Here is a 24,238-nt window from a genome sequence, read left to right as displayed (position 1 = left end):
ATTATTAATAACCTTATTTTTAATAAATAAAACGTAATTCAAATAATATATGTGATCTACGACTAATTTAAAACAAATGTCTGTTCCGGCCGGGAATGTAACTATTACATTCAATTTATTCTGGGATTTCAACAAAAATACGCAGAAAACGACTTACGCATTCAGTTTTCAACGGTCGCCATTGTGTCATCTCGCTGGCTGCCCGGCTGGGGCTGCCGCGCTCCTGAAACAAAATCGCGGACATTCATCAAATTGTTAATTAATTTTAAAAAAATAGGATTATTTTTTTCAATTTTGTTTCACCGGTAGTACCAACATTGTACAAAATCCGGATAGAACCTACTTACAGTAAAATAAGGGTGAGGCAACACGAGTGTAATTTTGTGAGTTGTGCGCGGGGACGAGGGGAGTAACTTCCCCGCCCCCCTCGACCCGCGCAACTTTTCTGCCGCACAAATCTCACAAAATTACGCTCGTGTGGCCACACCCTAATACTGTATCTGTATAGTCCAGTTAGTAGAGTGAGGAGTACTTTTGGGCGCCGCTCGCTGAATGCTAAACCAAAGAAAGCGCGAGAAAGCGGCGCGTGCGCACCGCGCAGCGCGGCCCATTCCGCTAATGCGCAAACACATTGTACTATTCAACCTTTTTTTAGGCATTTGAAAGAATAGTTAACTATCTATGTTATTAAACAAATCTATTTTTTTTAACTATCTATCTTATCTAGATATTATTATTTCGAAATATTCTTAAAACTAAAATTTCTTAGAATGTAGATTTGTATCATGCCTTCTCGGTATGATGCTGATTAATGGGACACTCTGTATTTTACTTAACGAAAGTAAATAATATGAAAATTAATAAAAGCGCTTGCTTAAATTTTGTCACAAAAAAAACCGAGTGATGTCAAATAACTATTTAGATTTAGCAGAATCGGTAAGTCGGCCGTAAAAGGATTCCGATAGAAACAGTTTTATTGGCAGCCTTTAAAGGTATTCATTATATTTTAAATATTTTGCATAAACTTACTAATAGGTACCTATTATAACTACCTATATGTGAAAGTTAGTACTCCTACCTACTTACTTGTTTATGATTTGCGTTTGCTACACTTTCATATTCAGCAAACAGCCCGTAGGAATGGACGTAAAATATTTTTCAGGTGCAAAAAATATAATATTTTCAACTTTTATTTATATAAAACTAGCTGTACCCGCGAAATTCACTTCGCCTTAAAAAGTTTTCCCGTGGGAATTCCGGGATAAAAAGTAGCCTTTGTTCTTTCTCATGGCCATATGTATACCAAATTTCATCCAAATCCATCCAGTAGTTTTGGCGTGAAAGAGTAACAGACAAACAAAGAGACAGACAGACAGACACAGTTACTTTCGCATTTATAATATTGGTTAGGATTAGGATAATGCTATGATGTGGAACATATACAATAACATAATATTATGTATGTTCAATTTACTTCAATCGAGTAAATGATGTGCTTACCGGATCATTAGGTACGGTCGGACTTTATAAAGACTGCGCGGGGTGGGCAGTATGACTTTGACCTGGTTTCTTGATTTCCCGTAACATATTCGATTTGAACCACAATTGTAAATATCTGCAACTCATTCAAAAACGTTTTATTAATGCATTCGTTTCGCAATTTTTCTAGTAGTAGATTTACTTATATACTTACTTACTAACTGATTGTAAGTACCTACCGAGTAAAAAAACCTGGCTACCCATAGTACAGGGTATCTTAGTTTGGGAGCCAGGACACAATGTTTACCTACTTTCTTACAATAAACATATTTTCATTTTTCATTTTACGATTAGTCATTCGAATCTCGCATTCCCAACTTTGTAAGTACTGTACCTAATAACCCACCTAGTAAAGTTTAGCTGGATACTTATTTTTTAAGGCCGACCGACTAGACAGCCTGACTGCGTAGCTAGGATACGTTAGTCAGTACAATATTTGGGAATTCATGGTTGCCTAGAACGCAGACTCCCATAATATAACATATAGCTATACCCGCAAGCTTCGCTTCGCCTTAAAAGGTTTTCCGTGAGAATTCCGGGGTAAAAAGTAGCCTATGTTCTTTCTCAGGGTCTAGACTATCTGTATACCAAATTTCAATCAAATCCGTTCTGTAGTTTTTGCGTGAAAGAGTAACAGACAGACGGACAGACACAGTTACTTTCGCATTTATAATATTAGTTAGGATAACGTCATTTGTTTGCCTTACTATGAACTCTGATCGCATCTTATTAGAGTGGGTACTATAAAATGTAAAACAGTATTCGATAAAATTTTAAATGCATGTTTACTTTCACTCTCTTATACAACACAATAGATTTTCCTATTTTAATTTGTAGCTTATTCTTATTATTCATTATGCAATATAGAGGCTATGATCAGTAGCCTTGGTGTACAGGTAGAAATATCTAAAATTACAAAGCTATATTACCAATAATTATGTGATATCGTCGTGAAATTCGACAAAACAAAAGCTACGGCCTAAACTTGCGGCGAGAAGATTTAGCTAAAACGTAAACAATGTTAATACTTGCAGCCATTACTTCATTTTAGTTTTGTTGGAACAATGCGCCATTTTTAGCCGTTATCAGACCGGCAACATATATATAAACTATATCGTCATGTTATAATCTCACAAACATTACCTACTTGTTATTGCACAAACTTTTGTTTTCATTACAATATTAAGGGAATGGGTCTTTGTTTGTGATGGAGAGTCGAGAGAGGCAAACCTTTACTTTGTTTACAGCCCGTGGGCCGACCGCGCATTTTTTAGATTATTAAACTGTGAACCATCCCTTATATCAATAAAAAGGCTTACATATTATCATAGACTAATTATTTATCATAAATAACTACCATGACCTAGTTTTGGGGTAAGTTACTCCTTCCTACAAATCAGTAAGTAGGTACTATCCTAATTCATATAATTATACTAATTAGTACCTAGAACCTGTGTCTAAAATGCCGAGTTACAGAAAGGAACTTTAAGCTAATGTCGGACATTAAATCTATGTCTGTCTCTTTCTCTCCGTATATTGTCAAAGCTAGGCAGCAATATACACTCACGGTCAATGAAATAGTTCCATTCACAAAATGCCGACACCAAACGACCCCAATTTTTTCAAACATTTAATTTAATATTTGTACAAAATATTACCGTAATTCGTTGGTCATATCCTGATGCTCTGTTAAATGTTCTCCAATGTTGCAAAAGGCATCATTAAGCTAGCCTTTTTTTCCGTTAAAGAGCAATTTGGTGTTTTTCTCAGTGGAACCTTTTCATTGCCCGTGAGTGTATTTTAAGATCGACATTAGCTTATAGTTCCTTTCTGCAGCTCAGAGTGTCTTGTGGTATGCGATCTTATCAAAATGCATACGATTGATCGATCACAATAAAACGTGGGCAGGCAGTGACATCATAGCTTTGATTGAATATAGCGCACTCTACTACACACATACCTACTCTATACAGGGTTAATTAGGTATAATCTAGAACGCCTTTCCGTAAAATAGGTTTTTACTTTCTAGTTTTTAGGTAGACGGTAGTTTTTTAGACGACCGAATGGCGTAGTGGTTAGTGACCCTGACTACTGAGCCGATGGTCCCGGGTTCGATTCCCAGCTGGGGCAGATATTTGTTTAAACACAGATATTTGTTCTCGGGTCTTGGATTTGCCCGTTAAATGGCAATAAACCCGCCCCCTATTACATTGGGACTAACATAACACTCTGGCGAAAAGTGGGTGCAGCAATGCACCTCTGCCTACCCCGCAAGGGAGTATATTAGTACAAGGCGTGAGTGCGTTTTTTTTTTTTTTAAGGTATGTACTTATTTAATTACACATGTTATACAGAACATTCTCCTGCATTTAAAAAAACAGACAAATCATCGATAGTAGGTGACCGAGTCGCTTTGTATGCTATTGTTCGCTATCTGCTATGCCCTCGCGTCCACAGTCAAGAGTCTAGATATATCTTATCAATTTATCAATCCACATTTACCCATCAATATTCTGAAATCCAAGCTATGTATGGCATAAATTATCAGTTTCATCAGGTTACGAATTGGTTCACTCGAAATAAACAGCCAAAATGTTTTCGAATAACATTAGTAGGTAATAATAAATGTTATTGCAAAAAATATCCAATTTAAAATCGATCATCGCAGCGTAGCAATAAAAAAAGTGTAATGATCAACTAACATGATTGTAATTACGTCAGATTTTGTGGTCAATGTCATTGAACTGGTGATTTTGATGACAAAAACAGGACACCCTGTAGCAGTGATGGGAGGACAGACCGCCCAAATTCAAGTTTAATAATGGTTCAATGAACCGACAAGTATTGTGTCTGTTGTTCCTTTGTCGTGTCTTTATTATGTGGTTAAAAGATAACACACTCGAGAGCAATGAAAAAGTTCCAGTCACATAGCATCAAATTGCTCCTAAACGGATATATGCTTCGCGCTCTCTACATGCTTATTCCAATTTTTAGAACCTCCCTCCCAATATCCAGTACCTAGAATGTGTCAGTATATTGCGTATTGTATTAAAAGTATTTACTTCCGAAAATCAAATTCTGAATGCATTATGCTCGTATGTTTGAGGTTTAAATGGAAAATGTCAGTCTTCGTCTGGTGTCGGTATAATCTTCATTAATTCATCTTCTGCATAAATGGCTTTAATTTAAGCAGTGACATACCCAGCACAGATATGTCATCCGTCCTCCAGAAGGCGGCGTGCAAGTATCTATATCCAAGTCTATATCTAAATATTCAAATGGCTGAATAGTAAATGACGTTGTGGTAGTACAGGCAGCTCTATTAGTGGCTATACACTTTACACTTGTGAGGTACCTTGTCAAACTCACAAACCGTGTAATATGGGTCATGCAAATGGGGTATAATAAGGCGTAAAAGGGGTTTCTATGGAAGTCATTCTGAAAAACTCTTGTCCTACGGCGCTTGGAAATTCGCGAAAAAAAATCCTAGAAAGGTTCTTTTCAGGTATTTTTATTTTATTTTTTGAAGCAGAATATTTGGTTTGTTAGTTTGACAAAGTGCACAAAGTTACATACTGTAATGTAGCTGACTGTACTAGTGGTACCGACGACATTGCAGATTAGATGCTAAATGCCCCAAGGTCGCCTGAGCTAGGCGGATCTAGCTACATACGACACGAACCACGCATATTTACAACTTGGGGATCACTAGATATAAAAAGTTTGTAACTATGTAATATAAGGGAAAAAGTAGGTAAATTATATTTCAGACTATCTAGAGCAGGGATGCACAGACTTATCATTAAGACGTTATGTATATAAATATTCTACCTTTGATAAACTCCTGTTTGTTAAGGGTAGAATATTTCCAGGCCAGGATGTTATTTTAAGTATTTTATATTATTATCTTTTTTATTTGTAAAATATATAGATAGTTTAGTATAAGTTAAGTAGTTAAATTTATTTTATGTGTGTGTACAAATAAATTCCACAAGCTAAAAAATAAATTATAGTATAAATTATATGTCATTGTATAGGTAGGTATTAGGTAGATATAAAATTTGAAAAAAAATCTCACGTTTGTGAGTGTAACTTTCTAAAACAAAATTAATGTTGACGTAATTTTATAGCTGCTAAATGAGGTTTAAGTAATACGTCTTTGTTTGATATTGTCTGTTGCGACGATAGGTACCTACTTATTTGTGCTATATAAATATTATAATAAGTATATAAAATTTTGTATTATTTAAGTAGCCAGGCCGTATTCAGCGTTAATCGTCTCGGACATTTAGGTACACAAAGTACTAGGTACTTCCTAATATGGTTGCGTCTCCATGTGAAACAAGGCGCTTTTTTTGTTTTGTTTACTTAAAGTTAACGCTATCCTCATCATCATCATCATCAGCCTATACCAAGCAGTCCACTGCTTTACGTAGGCTTCTCCCAATTAAAGCACGCCACTGGATGCGATGCTAACCTCGGGGGTTTCGAAATCGGGTCCTTAGGCCGTTAGCGATTATTACTTACAGCAACCGTACCACCACCGACACATTAGCAATTAACAATCCAAAAACAGCATCCTTTCAAACATCTGTCAGATCCATACCAGTTAAGTCAGATTTGACAAGCGAGTAACGCTGCTTATGTATTGTTAATTGCATGGTAAATTGCTAATGTGTGTGGCAACCCCACACCACTAAGTACCTACCTACTTACCCTTTTCTCGACACATCCTGTGTTTTGGAGAACGGTTTATGTTTTATTACAGGATTAGGTAGGCGGGTACTATAGTTACTTAACATAACTATGAGAATTTGTTGTGAAAAACCTTGCATTAACAAACATCCTATGTACCTACACTACCCACATTATACTATAATCCACATAATCTTAGTTGCATAATCCAACAGTAAAACCTCAAACAAATGAAATTAGCTTTTAACACTTACTTCCCAGGATTCAATTTCACTCGCCAGCATGTTATATTTACGGAAATTCCACAAAAAAACCAGCAAAGCTCATAACAACACAAAATAAACTGAAGATTTCAGGAACAAACACAGATAAGGCACGGATAAGAAAATAAGAGTAAGACAAAAAGATAATAATGTCAGAGAATTAGATAAACTCTACAATAACAACTAAGGACACTGTTGGCTACCACATCGATTGTTAACATTATTCTATGAATTATGTCTTATGATAACTAATTAAGTAGGTACGTTATACACTCGCAAGACATGAAAATGTTCGACTTTCAAAATAGCGACACCAAATACTAATTTTTTTAAACATATAATTTAGGATTCTATCAAAATACGAGTAGTAAGTTTTTTAGTTGGTAGTTGGTACTTACTTACCTAATATTCTGGTGCGCTGTGCATTTAGTAGGTACTTACTTCATTATTGCAGACGGCGTCATTAAGCTAGTCTTTTCTGTTTAGGAGTAATTTGGTACCACTGTCACTGGGACTTTTTCATTGCTTATGAGCGTATATGTTCTGCAGTGGATACTTGACCAGGTATAAAGGTATACCTACCGAAAAGTCAACACGAATGTGGTGCAGAAAGTTCTGGAGCGAGTTGCCTTTTACGGCTCAGATCTATCTAGATGCTAGATACAGCCTAGGCTTCATTTCAAAGCGGAAACGGATGGATGTGATTGCAATCGAGTTCTAGTTGGTGTGGCTATAGATGGGGAGAAGGAAAAGTTTATCTGTTTGTTAACCACAAAACTATGTGATTTCTATCAACAGGTATACGCGTAGAAGTACCTACTTAGCTCCTTATAAAATAGTGTAAGTGCATAGATATTTTAACCGACTTCGAAAAAAGGAGGAGGTTCTCAATTCGTCTGTATATGTATGTTTGTCGATTACTTAGCCATTTATGGACCGATTTTGAAAATTCTTTTTTTGATGTATTGGATTAAGCTCAGGGGTGGTCCCATTTTTTTTCAGAATTTTAACATTACTTTGTCACCGCACCAACATCAAAAAAGAACAGTACCTGCTTACATACATTTGTACTGTACTGTCACCTAGGATTGGTCTAATCTAAACCTTAAATTATTTATTACTTTTTAGTGTTTTTTTGAAGTCGGATTTTTATTTACTAGTGAACTTCCCGAACGCTCGTCTGTGTATATACCTACTGGAAAACCTTCATTAGTTGTGCAACACGGATATCCATAATATATAAGGATAAGGCGGTTCCAGTCTAAAGTTTTACACCGATTACAGGGGTTTCGAACTGAGGTACAAGTACTTAAGGCGCTTATATATATACGCACCACTAGCCCCGCCAGTCGATTAAAAATCATAACTTCCGTTTGAAAGCGTTCTTCCAAAAACTGCCAAGGCCATCCCCCTTGTCAAATGCTAATTCCAATTTTTAGGACCTACTGGCGGAACAGATGACAATGTGGATGGGAGGATTAAAAAGGCAAAAGGCGCATTTACCCAGCTGACACCGATATGGCGGTCAAACATCATATCACGAGACCTCAAGCTCCGTATATTTGTCAGCAATGTCAAATCAGTCCTACTGTTTGGTTGCGAGACGTGGAAAGTGACCAAATCAATCTCCACTAAGTTAAAGTGCGACAAACTTATCTGTTTCGGTGAGAGCGAACTAAATTGATCCATATCTCATTATTTACTTATGAATTGTATATTGTAAAAGATTAGATGGGTTTATTAACACCGCAAGAGCGAATTAACAATACGAGCAAACTTAAAATTTTATAGAATTAAGAAATATTAAACATTTATGTGAGCTGTCACCGGAACAGATAAGTTTGTGGCACTGTACAAGTTTGCGTCAATAAACATCTGCGGCAAATTCTGCGAGTGTTCTGGTCTGACACAATATCCAATGAAGACCTCTGGAAGGAAACGCGACAGGAACCCATAAATAAAGAGATTCTCAGAAGAAAGTGGAGTTGGATTGGACACTGCCTTACCACTGACCAGAGGGGAATATCGCCAAAATGGCGTTAGATTGGAATCCGCCGCAGGGCAGACGGCGCAAAGGGCGACCTGCAATAACTTGGAGGCGATCCATTCTCAGCGACCTCAATGCCGTCGGAATCTCCTGGGACGAAGCCAAAGAAAGAGCCCAGGACAGGAACGTCTGGAGAAGAACTGTGGAGGCCCTATGCTCCTCGTGGAGTTAGAGGAATTGATGATGACCTCTTTATCCCTGGTGCCTGGAATCTAGAAATAACATAAAATTAAACATACTTATTATAGTATACGTTATTATATGTAGTAATATTCATTTGTCCATGATTATGAATATTATTTCTTCTAAGTCGATATTCATCGATATTGATAGTATAAAGTATTCTCTACATGTGTATCCTAAGTGCATTGTACTTATCCCAAAACAGCGATATGGTTATCACGTGAGTACAAATGTGCTGCGAAAGGGAGGTGGCTCGCTTGTGAGCCACCTCCGTAGACAAACCTCTGACTACCCATTCGGGGATTACAGTCGTGAGTGCATATGTATGTATGTATGTAAATTATTTTCTCTACTAAGTACTTCTACTTAATCCAGCTTGTTTCAGAATACTATTTTGTAGCCCTTTTCCCAACCGTTTGTGGTTCCTCGGTACCACAGTTGTACGATTAGTTGCCGGGTTATGCATCTTTAAATGACTGCCTCTATATCCGACTTGTTGAAAACCGTTTTCTTCAAGTAGTTGAACAATGCTCTTGAAAGTAGTCATATCAAAATACTCGGTAATAGAAGTTGTCGTTGTCGCAGCGTTTTTTGTTGTTAATACTTGTCGGGAACCACTATATGTTGCAGCTAGCTAAAATACTTTAATACCGCGATGTAGAAATGCACAGCAGGTCGCTTCCATGCCATCTGTCGGTAGCCTTCGGTATCTCTTCGCAGGATCTATAGGTAATATCTTCACTTCTGGGCTTGCGCATATCGAAGATAGATGTCGCTACAGTATCTACATGTTATTGACAAGGGTTTAGTAAACCGAGACTGGGTGACTCCGGCTGGGGGTCATTCTGAACATTTGCTTCTCCTTATAATAATAAAATGTTTATTTGGGAATAAAATTTATCCACTATAAACTTTGTTGGTCACATGACCTTTTAAGATTTATAGAACAAAAAAAAGAGTTTTCAAAAATTGTTTAGGGATGACCCTCGCAGTCACTATTCAGATTCAGCTTACTAGCTATACCACTCTTGCAACATGGTACATGATACATGAGTATTGAGTATTATGTTAGGCTACATCGGTAAGATTTGAACCCACATCTCTACCTTATTGACAATGCGGCGAACTCGCTGATAACCACCACGCCACCAAGTTGTCAGTATACTTCAATGAAATAGAGCATCATATTGTACCCTATTAGGTATTGTGGAACGATTGATAAGAATGATAAAATCTAGCGTCATAGGTGTAGGTACCTATCTACTACGAGTCCGAAGGATCACTCTCTAACTGCCAGTTTCAATAGAGCGTTTCATCGGTTCTACCTTTTTTGGCATAAGATTTATTTGCCTAATCTCGTATTGCATAGTAACGTTTGGTCAAAGTCTCGTTACGCCGAAAATCGTATGGCATAAATCTCGTTTAGTAAAAAGTTATTTCGCATAACATTGTTTAGCCTAATAATGGTATGGCCAAATCTTGAATAGCCTAATAATGCTATGGCATAGGTTTATTAGGTTTATACAAAGTAATAATATTCGTTTGGCTTTAACTTTGACGGAGCGTCTCCCTACATAGCGCAAACTGGTGCCTTGTATTGTTTCCGCTGTTTGGAAAACGCTCCGCTCCGCTTCGCTGCGCTCCGCTTTGGTTTTGATGAACATGTGCACCTAACACGCTCCTCCTCGCTTTGCTCGTCGTCGCACCTATTTTTAGGTTTCGATCTCATGGGGTTTGTAATAATTATATTGGTCGTTAACTTTCGATTTTTTGATCATACAATATCGTGATTTTCGGGATGTAGGAGAAAAATACCACAATTTGTACATTTACTACATACTTAATATATTATTTATTAAGATAACATTAGGAGAAACAAGATTATACATAGGTATAGACGAACATAAATTTGAGCAAACGAAACTTAGGTGTTTAAAGATTGTGCCTAAAGAGTTTTAGACGAAACGAGCCTTATGCCACATAAGTCTTGGCAAAGTGATGGTTCGGCCAAAAAAGTTTAGACCATACGAGTTATGCGAAATGAGTTTTGGTCAATAAAGATTATGCGAGATGAGCGGAACCCCGTTTCATCAAATAACATGACTTAAACAGACAAAATCCAACGATAGTCCTATGCAATAAGGGTTTTGAAAGATCAATTATTATCCGGTGAAACGGTCTATATTGATAGTTAATATCATAATACGACTGTCACATAAAAAGTTGCATTCTGTCTAAGGGTGGATTCGACCAACGTCGAGTAACTTTTTACTCACGTGTAAACTAGCAGTTACTCGCGAGTAAGCCGATTTTGCATTCTACCAAACCCGAAACCAAGATAAGTAGCTTATCCCAAGAATAAAATGTTATACCGCCAAAATTGACCGTGTAACGAGCTTATCCGAGAGTAATTTTGTAATGGCGGCGGCACATCAGCTGATTAGAAAACCGTCATAATGACATATAAGCACATCTGTCAAAACATAAACAAAAGTAAGTTAATAGGCAAATTCTCAAAATAACAACAGCGAATAAAATATTAAAACATAAACAATTTCATACTATTATAATCCATTCAAACTAAGTTGGCATGTCATTTCTATTGCATGCTTTGAAACGCAACTATTTTTATTTTAGTTGCATTACAGTTTCGTTCCTCGTTCATTCAATTAATCATGTTATAACTAGGTAGAATGCAAATGTACTTATCCTAGATATTTACTCGCGTATAAATTTTATTCCGGTATAGTTATTCTCGTGTAAGATGATGTTTGGACGAATTCGCCCTAAATCGTATGAAAGTAAGGGTCGGCGCCCATTATCGGCATCGGCAGGTATACATTAACATCGTGTAATAAAGTAGAAATTTCCATGATTCATGCTGAAGCGGTATTTTTGTTAGTGTCCATATTATCATAGAAAAATCAACTTTATTTCCATGAAGTTAATGTATTATGATATTTTCTGATGCCTGCCGATGCCGAAAGTAAGCGTTGACCCTTACCGTCAGCTATCGTATTGTATTTATTCAGTAACAATTTACATTGTATTTGAAATTTAATATTAAATCTAAATCTTAAAATTAAACATTCTATTACAAATCAATTACATATTCACATATCAAATAGAAGCATAATTAACTATTACTTACATCACATTAAAATTGAATTAAAAATTATGAAATGGAAATATTAAATTAGAGAAAATAAATAAATAAATAAATGTATATAAAATTATCACAGTTCATTTAGGTACTTGTCATTTATAAACTCATCTATCGAATAATAACACTTCTTTATCAAAAATGATTTCAATTTACTCTTGAATATTCTGTAGGAGGTTATCTCTCTGAATGCAATTGGCAGGTGATTGTAGATGTGAGGCGCCTGATACCGAGGTGAGTATTTTACAACATTGAGTCTTGGACATATGTCAATTTTGAGGTATTTCCTTCGGGTCATTAACCTTTCCTTTCTCTCTGTTTCTGTTTCCAGGCCATGCAGTTTTTTTACTAGGTCGGTGGTTATGACTAGTATAAAAAGACATGGTACTGTAAGAAGTTCGAGTTTTTGGAAGTAGTCTCGACATGAATGTTGTTGGGATATCCTAACCATCGTTCTTATTGCCCTTTTCTGCACGACGAACGCTTTATTTATGTTGCCTTCAAAACCATTTCCCCAAAATCTAATACTATAGCGTAATTTGGACTCCACAAGTGCGTAGTATACTTGTTTAAGGTTAGTCATGTCAATTTCATAACGAAGAGTGCGTAAGGCAAAACATGCTGAGCTCACCGTATTTCTACAGACTGCAATTCATCTTTCCAGTTTAATTTGTCATCTATGTGTATTCCTAGAAACTTTACAGATTTTACTGGCGCAATTTGATCACCGTCAATGTTTTTGTCTATTATTTCATTATTTCTAGAAGTGGATTTAAATAGCATAACATTCGTTTTTGTTGTATTTAATTTTAAATTGTTGCACTTAAACCAGTGATTAAATAGTATTAAAGCTTGTTGAGCTCTTTCACTTAGTAAAGCTATATCATCAGAATTAACAACGGCATTTGTGTCATCCGCAAATACCACTAAATGTACATTGGGCAGATGCTTTTCGGTATAAGTGATCAGGTCATTTGTGAAGATGATAAACAGAACTGGCCCCAAAATAGAACCTTGGGGTACACCTCTTTCTATTTTCTGTAAACTAGATGTTTGTGTTAGTTCACTGTTGTTATTTACGCACACTATTTCAACGAATTGTTTCCTATTTGCTAGATAAGAGGTGAGTATTTCTAAAAAATCTCCTCTAACTCCGTAATGATCGAGTTTTTTTAGTAAGATTGAGTGATCCACCATGTCAAATGCAGCACTCAGATCAAGAAATATACCGGCTACTCTCAGTTTTTGGTTGAGCTTTGTTACTATGTCATCTATCAACAGATCGATTGCATCAATAGTGCCTATACTTTTTTGGTAGCCAAATTGTTTGTTACTAATTATCTTGTTGCAATTTAAGTGCACCAATAATTGCTGTTTAATAACTTTTTCCAGTATTTTAGATAATGTCGGTAGAAGAGATATAGGTCTATATTTTTTGGGATCCATTCGAGATCCCTTTTTGTAAATGGGTAATACTCTGGCAATTTTAAGTTGTTCTGGGAAGATTTTATTTTGCAAGCAGTTATTATAAAAATTACAGAGCGGTGTTGCTAATATATCTAAATTTTCTTTTATTATTGTTATAGGAACTTCGTCATAACCACACGAAGTTTTACTTTCCATTTTCTTAACAATCTTGGCTATTTCATTTGGCGTGGTTAGTCTTACTTTTATTTCTGCCTGTGTTCTTTCTGTACTCTGTTCTAGGAAGTTTAATGCCGTATCCGATTCAGGCCACGTTGCTACATCATTTTTGTTAAATTCTTTAGAAAAAATATCTGCTATCTCTTTAGGATTGACTATTATCTTCTGGTCGACCTTTAATTTTATGTTTTCTCGTGATTTGCTTAAAAGTTTATTCCTATGTTTGTTGACTACCTTCCAAATGGCTTTATTAGAATTTTTTGCTTTTTCAATCTCTCTTGTTGCCGAAATTCTTTTTGCTTGCCTTAAGACTCGGTTGTATATTTGTAAATATTTCTTTTTGTAAACGACACTTTGGTTATTGTTTTTCGTCTTTACCGTATTTAGTACTCTTTTCATTTTGCTGGACACTCTTATACCTTTAGTTACCCATTTTAATCCAGTATTTCCCCGTGCTCTAATTCTTTTTATTACCTTAGGATAGCATTTTTGGAATGCTTGTGTGAATTTTGACAGGAAATCATTTATACCCATAATGTTAAAATTTGGTCTTAGTATTTCTATCCTAAATAAGTTTTTGGCGCTATCACAAAAAATTCTTCTCGCGACATTGGTATAGCTTCCCACTTTAACCTTAACCGAGCTCTCTAGTCTGAAAGAACAAAACATACCAGCGTGTCCGTCTCCAAGCCCGTTTTGGTCCACATGAACTTTTTGTACATCTGATTCTGGTATGTTAGTTATAAAGTTGTCAAGGCCCGATTCCGTATCATTCCTTATATAAGTAGCACAATTTATCAAGCAACGAAAATTGTAGCACTCTAGCAAATTAAGGAAAGCCCTCTTTTGATCAGTATCCTCTAAAATATTCACGTTAAAATCACCACCAATTATACATCTTTTGTTAAAGAAGTGTTCTAATAAGGACTCTAATTTCTCCAGAAACATATCAAAATTATTAACTTTTGGATTTCTGTAACAACAACAAATATTAATATTAGTAGCCTTGTCTTTAATTCCACATATTTCGAAACATTCTATTTTATACAACTTTTTACAGATTGCTAATTCCTTAACTTCTCTACCTACTTTTCCTAATATTTTTTTTTTTTTTTTTTTTTTTTTTAAGATTTTATTATCACTCCACAGACTTTATGTCCGTGCCTTTTTGAGAGATCAATATATTGTGAGAGTTTGGTTGTTTTTTGTCTTCATCTTTTAACTACTCACTACTCAATGTGGAAGCTTATAATATATATATTTTATCTTTTATATAGATATACCTATATATTATTAATAATTTTTTTTTTTTTTTTGCACTCCTGGAGGAAAATCTACACAGACACCTGGGAAGGGGACCCAGGTAGTGTCGGCCTTTAACCGACTAAAAACCCCCAGTTGTGCATTTCTTGTTTTTTTTTTTTTTTTTTTTTTTTTTCTTTGTTTCACACAGTCACACTTACAATTATAATGGCAACAAACATTTGAAGGGTAGGGCCAGTGTCAGCTGTCTTCAGAGAACTTAACAGACGCCTGTCAGTGGCCACACACTCCTTTTGTCATCGCTGTTGTTTTGCCTGGTGTTAATGTGTGACAGTGTTCTTAAAACTATCTTAATTTTATTGGTTAGTTCTTATACAGATAATATTAATTCATGATATACTATACAATACCTACATATCAAAACTATACAATACATGCTATATACTATACATAACAAAACTATAAAATACATGCAATACGGTTTGGCCGTCAATATAAAATTAAAATCAAAATTCTCCTATTCCGCTCCATTTTGCGTTGCCAAAAGCCTTGATTGCTGGGCAACGACCTCTTTGTCCCGATTTTTTATTGCCATCTTTAGGTTGTACTCGAGGATCCGTTTCTTCGGTGCTGTTATTGCCGTTTTAGCGAGGTTGCCGATAGCGTCCTCGGTGTCATCCGCATAGTAGGTGCAGGCGGAGGTGTGCCTCGACAGCGCCACTACTGCGTGAGGTATGCTATCGTGCAACTTTATTTTATCTTTTGTTTTTATGATAATGACGGATTCGTACGTCAATCCCTGTGCTTCGTGTATGGTTAAGACGCGTGATCCCGTTCCTTCTCCAAACCCTTGGCTGGTCAGGGTCTCTTTTTCTTCCTGTGTATGCGTCAGGAATAGAGTGTTGGTTTGGGATTTTGGAATTGCTGCGTCTGTAAACCTTTTCAGCTGCAGGGATTGGATACGCGTTGTGGCTGCGTATATGCCTGAGTATACTTCTCTTAGGGCGTATGCAACATCCATGGGGTTTCTGTATGAGCACAACAGCTCCTGGGTGATGTTTGCTACCAGTGTTGGGCGACTGTACCTTAGTTCGAATAGGTTCTCTCTGTCTATGTACGGTAGCTGGTTGATGTCTCCGATTAGAGCAATATCACTGGCACGGGACAGGCGGGCGGCAATTACGATTGCCCCGAAATGGTTCATCAGGGCCTCGTCAATTATCAGGCGTTGGCATCCGACATGTTCTCTAAAGCCGTTTACTAGGACTGATGCCATCGTACGTACCCTAGTTCTAACCATGTCCCCGATCCTATGCGCTAGCCTGTTTCGTATATCGACGGCCGCCTCAGTTGTCGTGGTGATAATGGTGTCTTTGCTCACATCGAAGTTATTTACCACCCAGGTTGTCTTCCCACATCCAGGTACCCCGTTCACCCAAGCGATGGTGGGCATCGTCCAGCTATTCCAGGTAGCGTTAATGGTTTCCGCTTTTGCTAGGATTTTGTCCTCTAGCATAATCCTGGTACACTGAGCTACGACCACCATTTGGTTGTTGTGTGGGAGAGTGAGTTTCGGGATGTTGCGTTCCCAGGGCACGAATCCGCATTCCTCGCTATAAGCCGCCATATACGCTCCAGTCATTTTGCCTCTGAGGACTTGGCAACTACTGTTATCGTATATGCAGGCTTCGGCCTCCTGGTCCGGTTGTAATTGCCATAAATTCGATGGCGGCATTCTCTAGATGGTCGTTTGAGGTGGTAGCTGTTTTCAGCTTCGGTGGGACCACCTGGCCCATATCCGCTCGAGTAATTTTCCTCTGGGCAAGCCTTTTTCCAGTTTTAGGTTCTCTGGAGATTTGGCGCCTCTCGGGTGTCCTCTGTGGTTTTCCTATAAGGCTTGAGGCAGCTGCTTTAAAAGCCTGGAGGAACCCTTGGACACGCCCTTGCGATGTTAAATTGTGCATCCTCCTTTCCATGTTCCGTTGTTCTGAAGCGGCGACAGCCCCAGCGGTCATCCTCTCCTGTAGGCGTTCAGATCCGGTGACCAAGTATTCGACTTGTTGGTGGCAGTTGTCAATGCCCCTCGCAAGTATATGACCTTTGAGAAAGCTTAGATCTTCGCCTCTGTCCTCGTACACCACTATTTCATGATGTTTTGAGGCTTTTAGGCAACCCAGCTGGTCAACAATTTCGCCTTTCCTATACTCGATCACCATTGCGTCTACGCTTATTATCCTGGGGACGTTACTGTCTAGCGCTATCTCTCCAAGCTTACTGAGCCATGAGCATGCCTGAACGAACGGGGTGTCGTCGGCCCACTCGAATAGTGCGATGGTCTTGTTACGCCATCGCACTAGTCTGCAGGGCTGATTTCCCACTAGGGTTACTGGCAATGCGTCGTAGGCTTTACGCTTCATGGTAGCCTTCGATGTGCTCCCATTTAGGAGAGAGGCTAGGCCGGGTGATATGGCCACGCTCTTTCGCGCCCCTGAGATACAGAAGCTGATGCCGAGTCTTTCACTGCTTCCGTCCATGAACAGAGCCACGCTTCGGAGTCTTAGTCTAGCTTCTCCTTTTTCTCCACAATCCAACAGCTGATGTGTTGCTGTTTCTTTAGGAGTTGCTTGTGGTGGTGCTGTGATGGTTGTGACTGAGGCTTGATATACTGGTATTGATTGCGGGTCGGGGCGGGGTATGGTGCTGTTTCTCCTGGCTGCTACTCTGAAGACACGATCTGAATAAGATAGAAAATGAGGTCTATGCTTGGTGTCTGCCAGAATATCTTTTAATTCTGACTCCACCAAATTCCTGTCTATCAATGTCTCCAGATCTTGTCTTGCAGCAAGGAAACGGGGGCAGTCGAGAATTATATGCCAGACCGATTCAATGATGTTGGGGTCGCATTCACATTCTGGGCTTTCTTTGAGTTTAAATCTGTACAAATACTCTCCTATCCCCCCATGTCCAGTCAGCATTTGTACGTGAGCAGGGGTCAGTTTGGCACTTCGCGTAATCCGGTAAGCTTGGTTGACATCCGGTAAGAATTTACGCGTGACTGCTCCTGTACTGGATGTCGCATATCGGTCTTGCCATTTCCGGACCGATTCCTCTCTGATCTTTTTCCTGACATAGGACAGGGGGACTTTGTCATAGTCGTGGGAGGTGCTTTGTAGAGCTGCCGTTTTGGCGAGCTCATCGGCTCTTTCGTTCCCGGCAGTTCCAATGTGTGCCCTCAGCCAGAACATTTTTATCTCCCTGCCCTCGCACACGACCCTCGCAATGTTTTCCTTTATGCTTCTTGCCAGGGGGTGGGTCAGCTCGTTTTCCTAATATTAGGGAACCACCCCTTTTCTTTTTTGGTCTAGTGTTGTATGTTGCCATGTTATAGTTTTCAAGATTGAAATGTAATATAGATTCTTTGTACAAAAAATGTTCAGTTATACATAAAAAATGTGGTGCTAAGTTTGAATCTTTCAAGAAAATTGCCAATTCATCAGTCTTATTATCTATTCCACAAAGATTTTGATGAAAAATCAGAAACTCTTCTCTATAAGAAACATGTTGGTTAACAGTGTGGTTTTGTTCTTTACTAACAGGTGCTACGAAAAAGATTTATCTCAGTGTCGCTCAACGTCGAGTTTTGGCCATTTATAGCCTTCTCCCGCTGCATGTCATCCGATAATGTTTGTGTGCTTTTATCAGACCTTGTGTGGTTCGGTGATTTAACATACATGGAATATTTGTAATGGTAACATGTTTTTAAAATTTCCCTCAACAATACCCTGCTTTTACTAAGTTTATTATACTTATTTACAATTGTGTCAGTGAAGTTTACAAAAGATGCGTGACTGAAATTATTGCCAACAATTTTTATTAAGTTATTTAAACTCCGTTCATTTAAAAACATACTCTCGCAAACCTCTCCAAATATGACATTAGTATGTTGTAGTAGATGTAAGTTATAGAAAAGAAATGACTGCAGTTTCAATGGGTTCTTATCACTTGATCGTGTTATAATTATAACAAAGTCATCCTTGGTGAAGCTTTCAGTGATAGCTTTACAATCCGCCATTATTTTATCGAGAGTCGCATTGGGTTTCAAAGAAGACGTAACTAAGAATCCCTCTCCTAGAAGCCTCTGCAAATGGGGCCGCATTCCCCGTCCTTCATCATCCGAAAACAGATGTACCCTTTGCTTATTGATGTTGCTGTCAGATAGTGGACAGATCGTAGCCACGTCATTCTCAGCTTTATATACCGTTGCGGTCTCAGTTTGTCTGTTTTTATCCCCACTAGGAGAACTTTTTGTTGGTGACTTATTGTACGGTATTATACAGTCATTATCTTCTGTGCGAAACATGATGTTCTTGGTAGCATTATTTGTTAATTGGTTAGGTGATGATCTAGGAAAGCCCATTTGCATGTGAATCGGTTTTATTTTTCTATAACGGGGAGTGGTCATTCTTTGTGGTGTATTCCCGAGATTATCGATTCCTACTGTTTTATAGATTTTTAATTTGTTTTGACAGTCCGTGAGACTATTCTTTAATAAGGTATTTTCCATATTTAATATATCAATCACTTATTGTTAAGTTGTCTATCACTTCCTTTAGTTCAACTTGGTATTCCGTGTTAACATCACTATGACATTTGCCAGTTTCGGGTAGACTTTGATAAGTCATATCGAGGAATGATTCATTGCCATCTCTTTCAACTTTATGATGTTTTCTATTTGTGACATTCTCGAATGAGTCGTTCATGTTATTTTTATTCTTTGTTATGTTCAGTAAGGGTTCCGCTCATCTCGCATAATCTTTATTGACCAAAACTCATTTCGCATAACTCGTATGGTCTAAACTTTTTTGGCCGAACCATCACTTTGCCAAGACTTATGTGGCATAAGGCTCGTTTCGTCTAAAACTCTTTAGGCACAATCTTTAAACACCTAAGTTTCGTTTGCTCAAATTTATGTTCGTCTATACCTATGTATAATCTTGTTTCTCCTAATGTTATCTTAATAAATAATATATTAAGTATGTAGTAAATGTACAAATTGTGGTATTTTTCTCCTACATCCCGAAAATCACGATATTGTATGATCAAAAAATCGAAAGTTAACGACCAATATAATTATTACAAACCCCATGAGATCGAAACCTAAAAATAGGTGCGACGACGAGCAAAGCGAGGAGGAGCGTGTTAGGTGCACATGTTCATCAAAACCAAAGCGGAGCGCAGCGAAGCGGAGCGGAGCGTTTTCCAAACAGCGGAAACAATACAAGGCACCAGTTTGCGCTATGTAGGGAGACGCTCCGTCAAAGTTAAAGCCAAACGAATATTATTACTTTGTATAAACCTAATAAACCTATGCCATAGCATTATTAGGCTATTCAAGATTTGGCCATACCATTATTAGGCTAAACAATGTTATGCGAAATAACTTTTTACTAAACGAGATTTATGCCATACGATTTTCGGCGTAACGAGACTTTGACCAAACGTTACTATGCAATACGAGATTAGGCAAATAAATCTTATGCCAAAAAAGGTAGAACCGTTCAGTAAAGATGAAAAAAGAAAGCGTCTTAGTGGGGCTCGAACCAGCACACCTCGCTTTGCGAGTACAACGTCTTAGCGCTTAGACTGCTGTGCTTATAGGATATCTTTCGAAAAACTGATACTGTATTTGCGATTTTATCGTAAAGTTGCCGTTATTGGACTTTGGACTTAGTTAAGTGATATTGTAGAAGAAAGTTAGTTAAAAGCACTTTAACTCACGCTGATTGATCGATAGATAGTTATTGAAACTGGCAGTAAGTAAATCGACGAACGAAATAACCTTAACTTTCACGCAATAAACAACGAAATAGAGCCGTGGTTAGCACAGCGATCCGATACTTCGGAGTTCGTCGATTTAGAGAGAGGGTGGCCCCCTGACTCATAATATGATAAGATGTGAGTGATGTGACGTAATTCACGTCAGAACGTGACGTCATGCAAACCCTTCTAATAAAAGTTGGATTAATTCATAAGAAGTTTAATACCATTATGTTGTAGACATATTTTATCTATTGTTACAATATCGTACAAATTACAAAACAAATTATACCTTACGCTGCTCGAAGTATGAGCTAAAGGTACTTATGAAAAAAGAAAGAAAAGAAAGAAAGACACAGCCTACACAGCCACAAAGCCTGTATGGCATCGTTTCAGGTGCCGAGATGGCCTACTCCGGCTGCCCCCCCCCTCGCTGAGGCCTAACTCCGGTTATGCCGGTTGCCCCACCCGCGCCGATGGTCGTCCTTGAACTCGTCCATGTTCCTCTGTCGGGCGATCTCCTCGGGGTCTTCTGTCTCCACAAGCTGCTCCTGAAATATTTAAAACGATAATAAGTTGCGTGTGGTCGACAAAAGAGATAGTCCCACATACCTACCTAGTGCGAACTAAACATTTGGATAGCTAGGATACCATATTGATTCTAAACAAGAGACACAAGTGCATAGAATAAGCGGCGTAGTGTAAACCATTTAAACTGAAGTTCCTCAGATAATCGGACCACATATAACTGTAGAAATATTTAGTAATAGGGCTCATGCTTTATTTTACAAAGCATACTGTTGACGAACAGGCATACTCAGCGTGGGACGCCCTCCTGCCCGCTGGACCGACACCTTAGGCGGGTCGCCGGTAGTGGCTGGATGAGGACGGCCGAGGACCGAGTGTTGTGCCGCTCCTTGAGAGACGTATGTCCAGCAGTGGATGATTATTGGCTGATGATGAGTTGTTGACTGTTACCTTACGTATCTTCTCAGCTTCATCAGGGTCGTCGTCAGCGGCCTGTATGGTGGCGTGAGGGATCTTGCAGGCTCCGGGGAAACTAGAAACAGGAAACTATTGTTATGAGATCATAATATTTTAAAATATATAAGATTAAGAGACTATGAAACAATTATGTCGACTTTGAAGGCTCAAAATTTAATTCAATATCAAAGCAAAATTTAATATCAGCGCCCCGCAAGTCCCTACGTCCCTACGCCATTCAGCCGTCAGATTACCTCTGAGGAACAGAAATTCACGCATGGTTTTCATAGAAATTAATTTGGGGCACCTAGTGTTACTAGCGGTCGACACGCTAAGAAGAAGTGGCAAGTACACTCACGTGCCCTCGCGCACTCGTTGGTCGTAGAACTCCTCTATCGTGAGCGTCGGCAGCGCCGGGTAGCCGAGCCCATAGACTGCCTTCTGTACCGCGTCCCGGGTGATGATCACCGGCTTCAGGGGCGCCGGACGCTTCGGCTGCTTCAGCTCTGGAGTGAAATAAAGAAATAAATGTTTATTTATGACCTTACCAGTAATGTACGGAACCGAAGATTTTAAAGTATTTGTTGTGAAAGTCAATATTTGCGTGTTAGCCTAGCTGTTAAGCATTATTGTTTTTATAATAAATAAATAAAAGAAAAAATATCTGGGGCAACATAGACCATTATGACATTAAGTAACTTTGTGTATGTATGGCAGTAGACAAAATAACCACTCCTATTTATAAGTTGTTGACAGTAAACTGGCTTTATAATATACAAATGGATAATTAAGCAGTGGTTTGATCTGGCCCTGTAGCACAGGGCGCTAATAATACGTGTCAAAAGTTCTCCATCGCGCTCACTCATGAGGCTGCGCGATGAGAGTGACGGCGAAGCAAAACTTTTGTCACATCTTAAATGCGCCCCATACTAGCCCATCTGTGTGGAGTTGTGGAACCAGATTGAATTCATGTCATGTCAGATGACTAATAATCAGCTTATTTACCTCCAGCATGTTTGCTCATGTATTCCAATATTGGTTTCTCCTGTTCAATACTATTAAGTTCATCTAGGGACTCATTGACGTGGCTTGTGAGAAGCGTGGTGAAGTATTCCCGTCTGGTTTCATCATCAACATTTATGGAGGTCATGGCGTAGCGTAACTTTTCTAGTTTCTCCTTTATTTCCTTCATCTCTTTGTAGCGTTTGATCTTTACTTCCCGTGAATTTACCTGAATAATTTAATAGATAATAAAATAATTTTATTGAATTGTGATTTTTCCCAATTTTTCTACAGAGATGTAAAGATCTAATTATTGACAGGGTGACCTCAAGATGTGTATAAATTGGAACTAACAGCAATTAAAAGATTTGTCTTTGCAATATGCTTCTTATTCAGAAGACTAACCAATATGAATGATAAAAAGTTATGTTTTTAAAGAAACAATTAAGTAGTAGAAAATCATGAATGACTGTGTTTCTTACCATATTAGCTATTTTAGCCTGCTCGGTGAGGGGTTTACATGGTGCTTTAGGATCGGCACAGGTAGGCTCTGGTATTTCTACATCTGTTACCCCATAATCCTTACACCTTTGCAGGAAATCTCTGTAAAATACAAAGTATTGTATTGTTAAACATGGCATAGTTTATTTATAGCATCAACAAAAGGAGGAGGATGTCTTAATTTATTTAGCACATAGCAACTTCTGCCTCCACATTAAAACTTTAAACCCCAAGGGAAAAACGTGTGATGATATTCCTAAATAACTCACCTGAAGTAAATTTCTGCAACATTAATGATCTCCACGCGGGCCAGTCCCTGCGCACACAGCTTGAGGGTGAGTTTCCCGAGCAACACGGGCAGCAGCAGGTACTGCAGCGTCTCCGTGGGGAGCTCCTCGAGGCTCTCGTTCGTGCTGAACATGCCTGAGACGGACACCAGGTTTGTCGCCTTCTCGAATTTAGATATGGCTTGTTTGATTGTTAACTGGAATTTAAAATGGTACAGTTCATTTGGAGTTGCATTGACCTTGCACAACATTTTGACTGGTAAAGCAAACAGGCAGGCTTTTGGCAGTTATGTGCATTAATTAGGGTTTTCTACTATTTAAATGAACTCTAGATTTAATAATCACAGTCGTTTTGAGATTATAAGTATCTTATTAATATATTTATTGCAAAAAGGGTATATTTATAACGGTTACCTGCACGGCTTCACTGCTTATTGGTTCTTTCTCATCTTCCAGCTTCATATAGAGTTTCATGCCCTCATCGAAGAGCTTCGACAGGGGCTCCTCATCTTTAGAGTTCCCGGGTAGGTTTTCAGCCATAGTAATTTTTATAATTCCGTGAAAATACGGCAGAAAAACAACAAATTGTGATCTTGTTTTGCAAATTGCAACTTTTTTGTCAATGTCAAATAAAACGTCAACTGACATTTTATTATATTCTGTGTAACGTCAAACTGACAGCTGATGCAAACTAAGAAGAAGGAATCTGCAGAACGTGTGGGCGAAGATCAGAAGGTGATCTATCTATATGCGGAGTCTCTCGACTGATCCAAGCTGGATCCAAGTTATTGATACTTACCTACTTATGTGTTTATTTAGATTAGTACTTACAGAACTAGTTAATAATAAT

At 38.2% G+C, this 24,238-nt stretch overlaps 2 protein-coding genes across 2 annotated transcripts in view; both read right to left on the bottom strand.

Annotated features, from left to right (window-relative positions):
• Positions 1–6,593, bottom strand: part of LOC105386815 (rho GTPase-activating protein conundrum) — a 64,801-nt gene extending 58,208 nt beyond the window's left edge. The window contains exons 1-2 of the mRNA XM_048633052.1: positions 6,489–6,593; positions 158–223 (exon numbers count right to left, since the gene is read on the bottom strand). Coding sequence (XP_048489009.1) covers positions 158–223; positions 6,489–6,518 — 96 coding nt within the window. The 5' untranslated portion in view covers positions 6,519–6,593. The remainder of the gene's footprint in view (positions 1–157; positions 224–6,488) is intronic.
• A 14,385-nt stretch (positions 6,594–20,978) lies between these two features.
• On the bottom strand, positions 20,979–24,019 carry LOC105382205 (immunoglobulin-binding protein 1b). The gene is made up of 7 exons (XM_038112734.2): positions 23,803–24,019; positions 23,371–23,585; positions 23,083–23,203; positions 22,604–22,829; positions 21,957–22,104; positions 21,593–21,674; positions 20,979–21,165 (listed from the first exon to the last, which is right to left on the bottom strand). Exons 1-7 carry the CDS (start codon positions 23,926–23,928, stop codon positions 21,055–21,057), a joined length of 1,029 nt encoding a protein of 342 aa, XP_037968662.2. The 5' UTR covers positions 23,929–24,019; the 3' UTR covers positions 20,979–21,054.
• Between the last annotated feature and the right edge of the window lie 219 nt (positions 24,020–24,238).

The sequence above is a fragment of the Plutella xylostella genome, chromosome 5, assembly GCF_932276165.1.
Source record: "Plutella xylostella chromosome 5, ilPluXylo3.1, whole genome shotgun sequence".
Lineage (NCBI taxonomy): Eukaryota > Metazoa > Arthropoda > Insecta > Lepidoptera > Plutellidae > Plutella > Plutella xylostella.
The sequence above is the reverse complement of the archived record's forward strand: the minus strand, read 5'-3'. Positions and strand labels throughout refer to the sequence as shown.

Excerpts from the sequence above, each read along its gene's own strand:
- LOC105382205 (XM_038112734.2), bottom strand. The coding sequence starts at position 23,928 with ATGGCTGAAAACCTACCCGGGAACTCTAAAGATGAGGAGCCCCTGTCG. Across the intron at positions 23,586-23,802 it reads TAAGCAGTGAAGCCGTGCAG|TTAACAATCAAACAAGCCAT; the intron begins GTAACCGTTATA and ends TTTAAATTCCAG. Across the intron at positions 22,830-23,082 it reads AGGCTAAAATAGCTAATATG|GTAAATTCACGGGAAGTAAA; the intron begins GTAAGAAACACA and ends TAAATTATTCAG.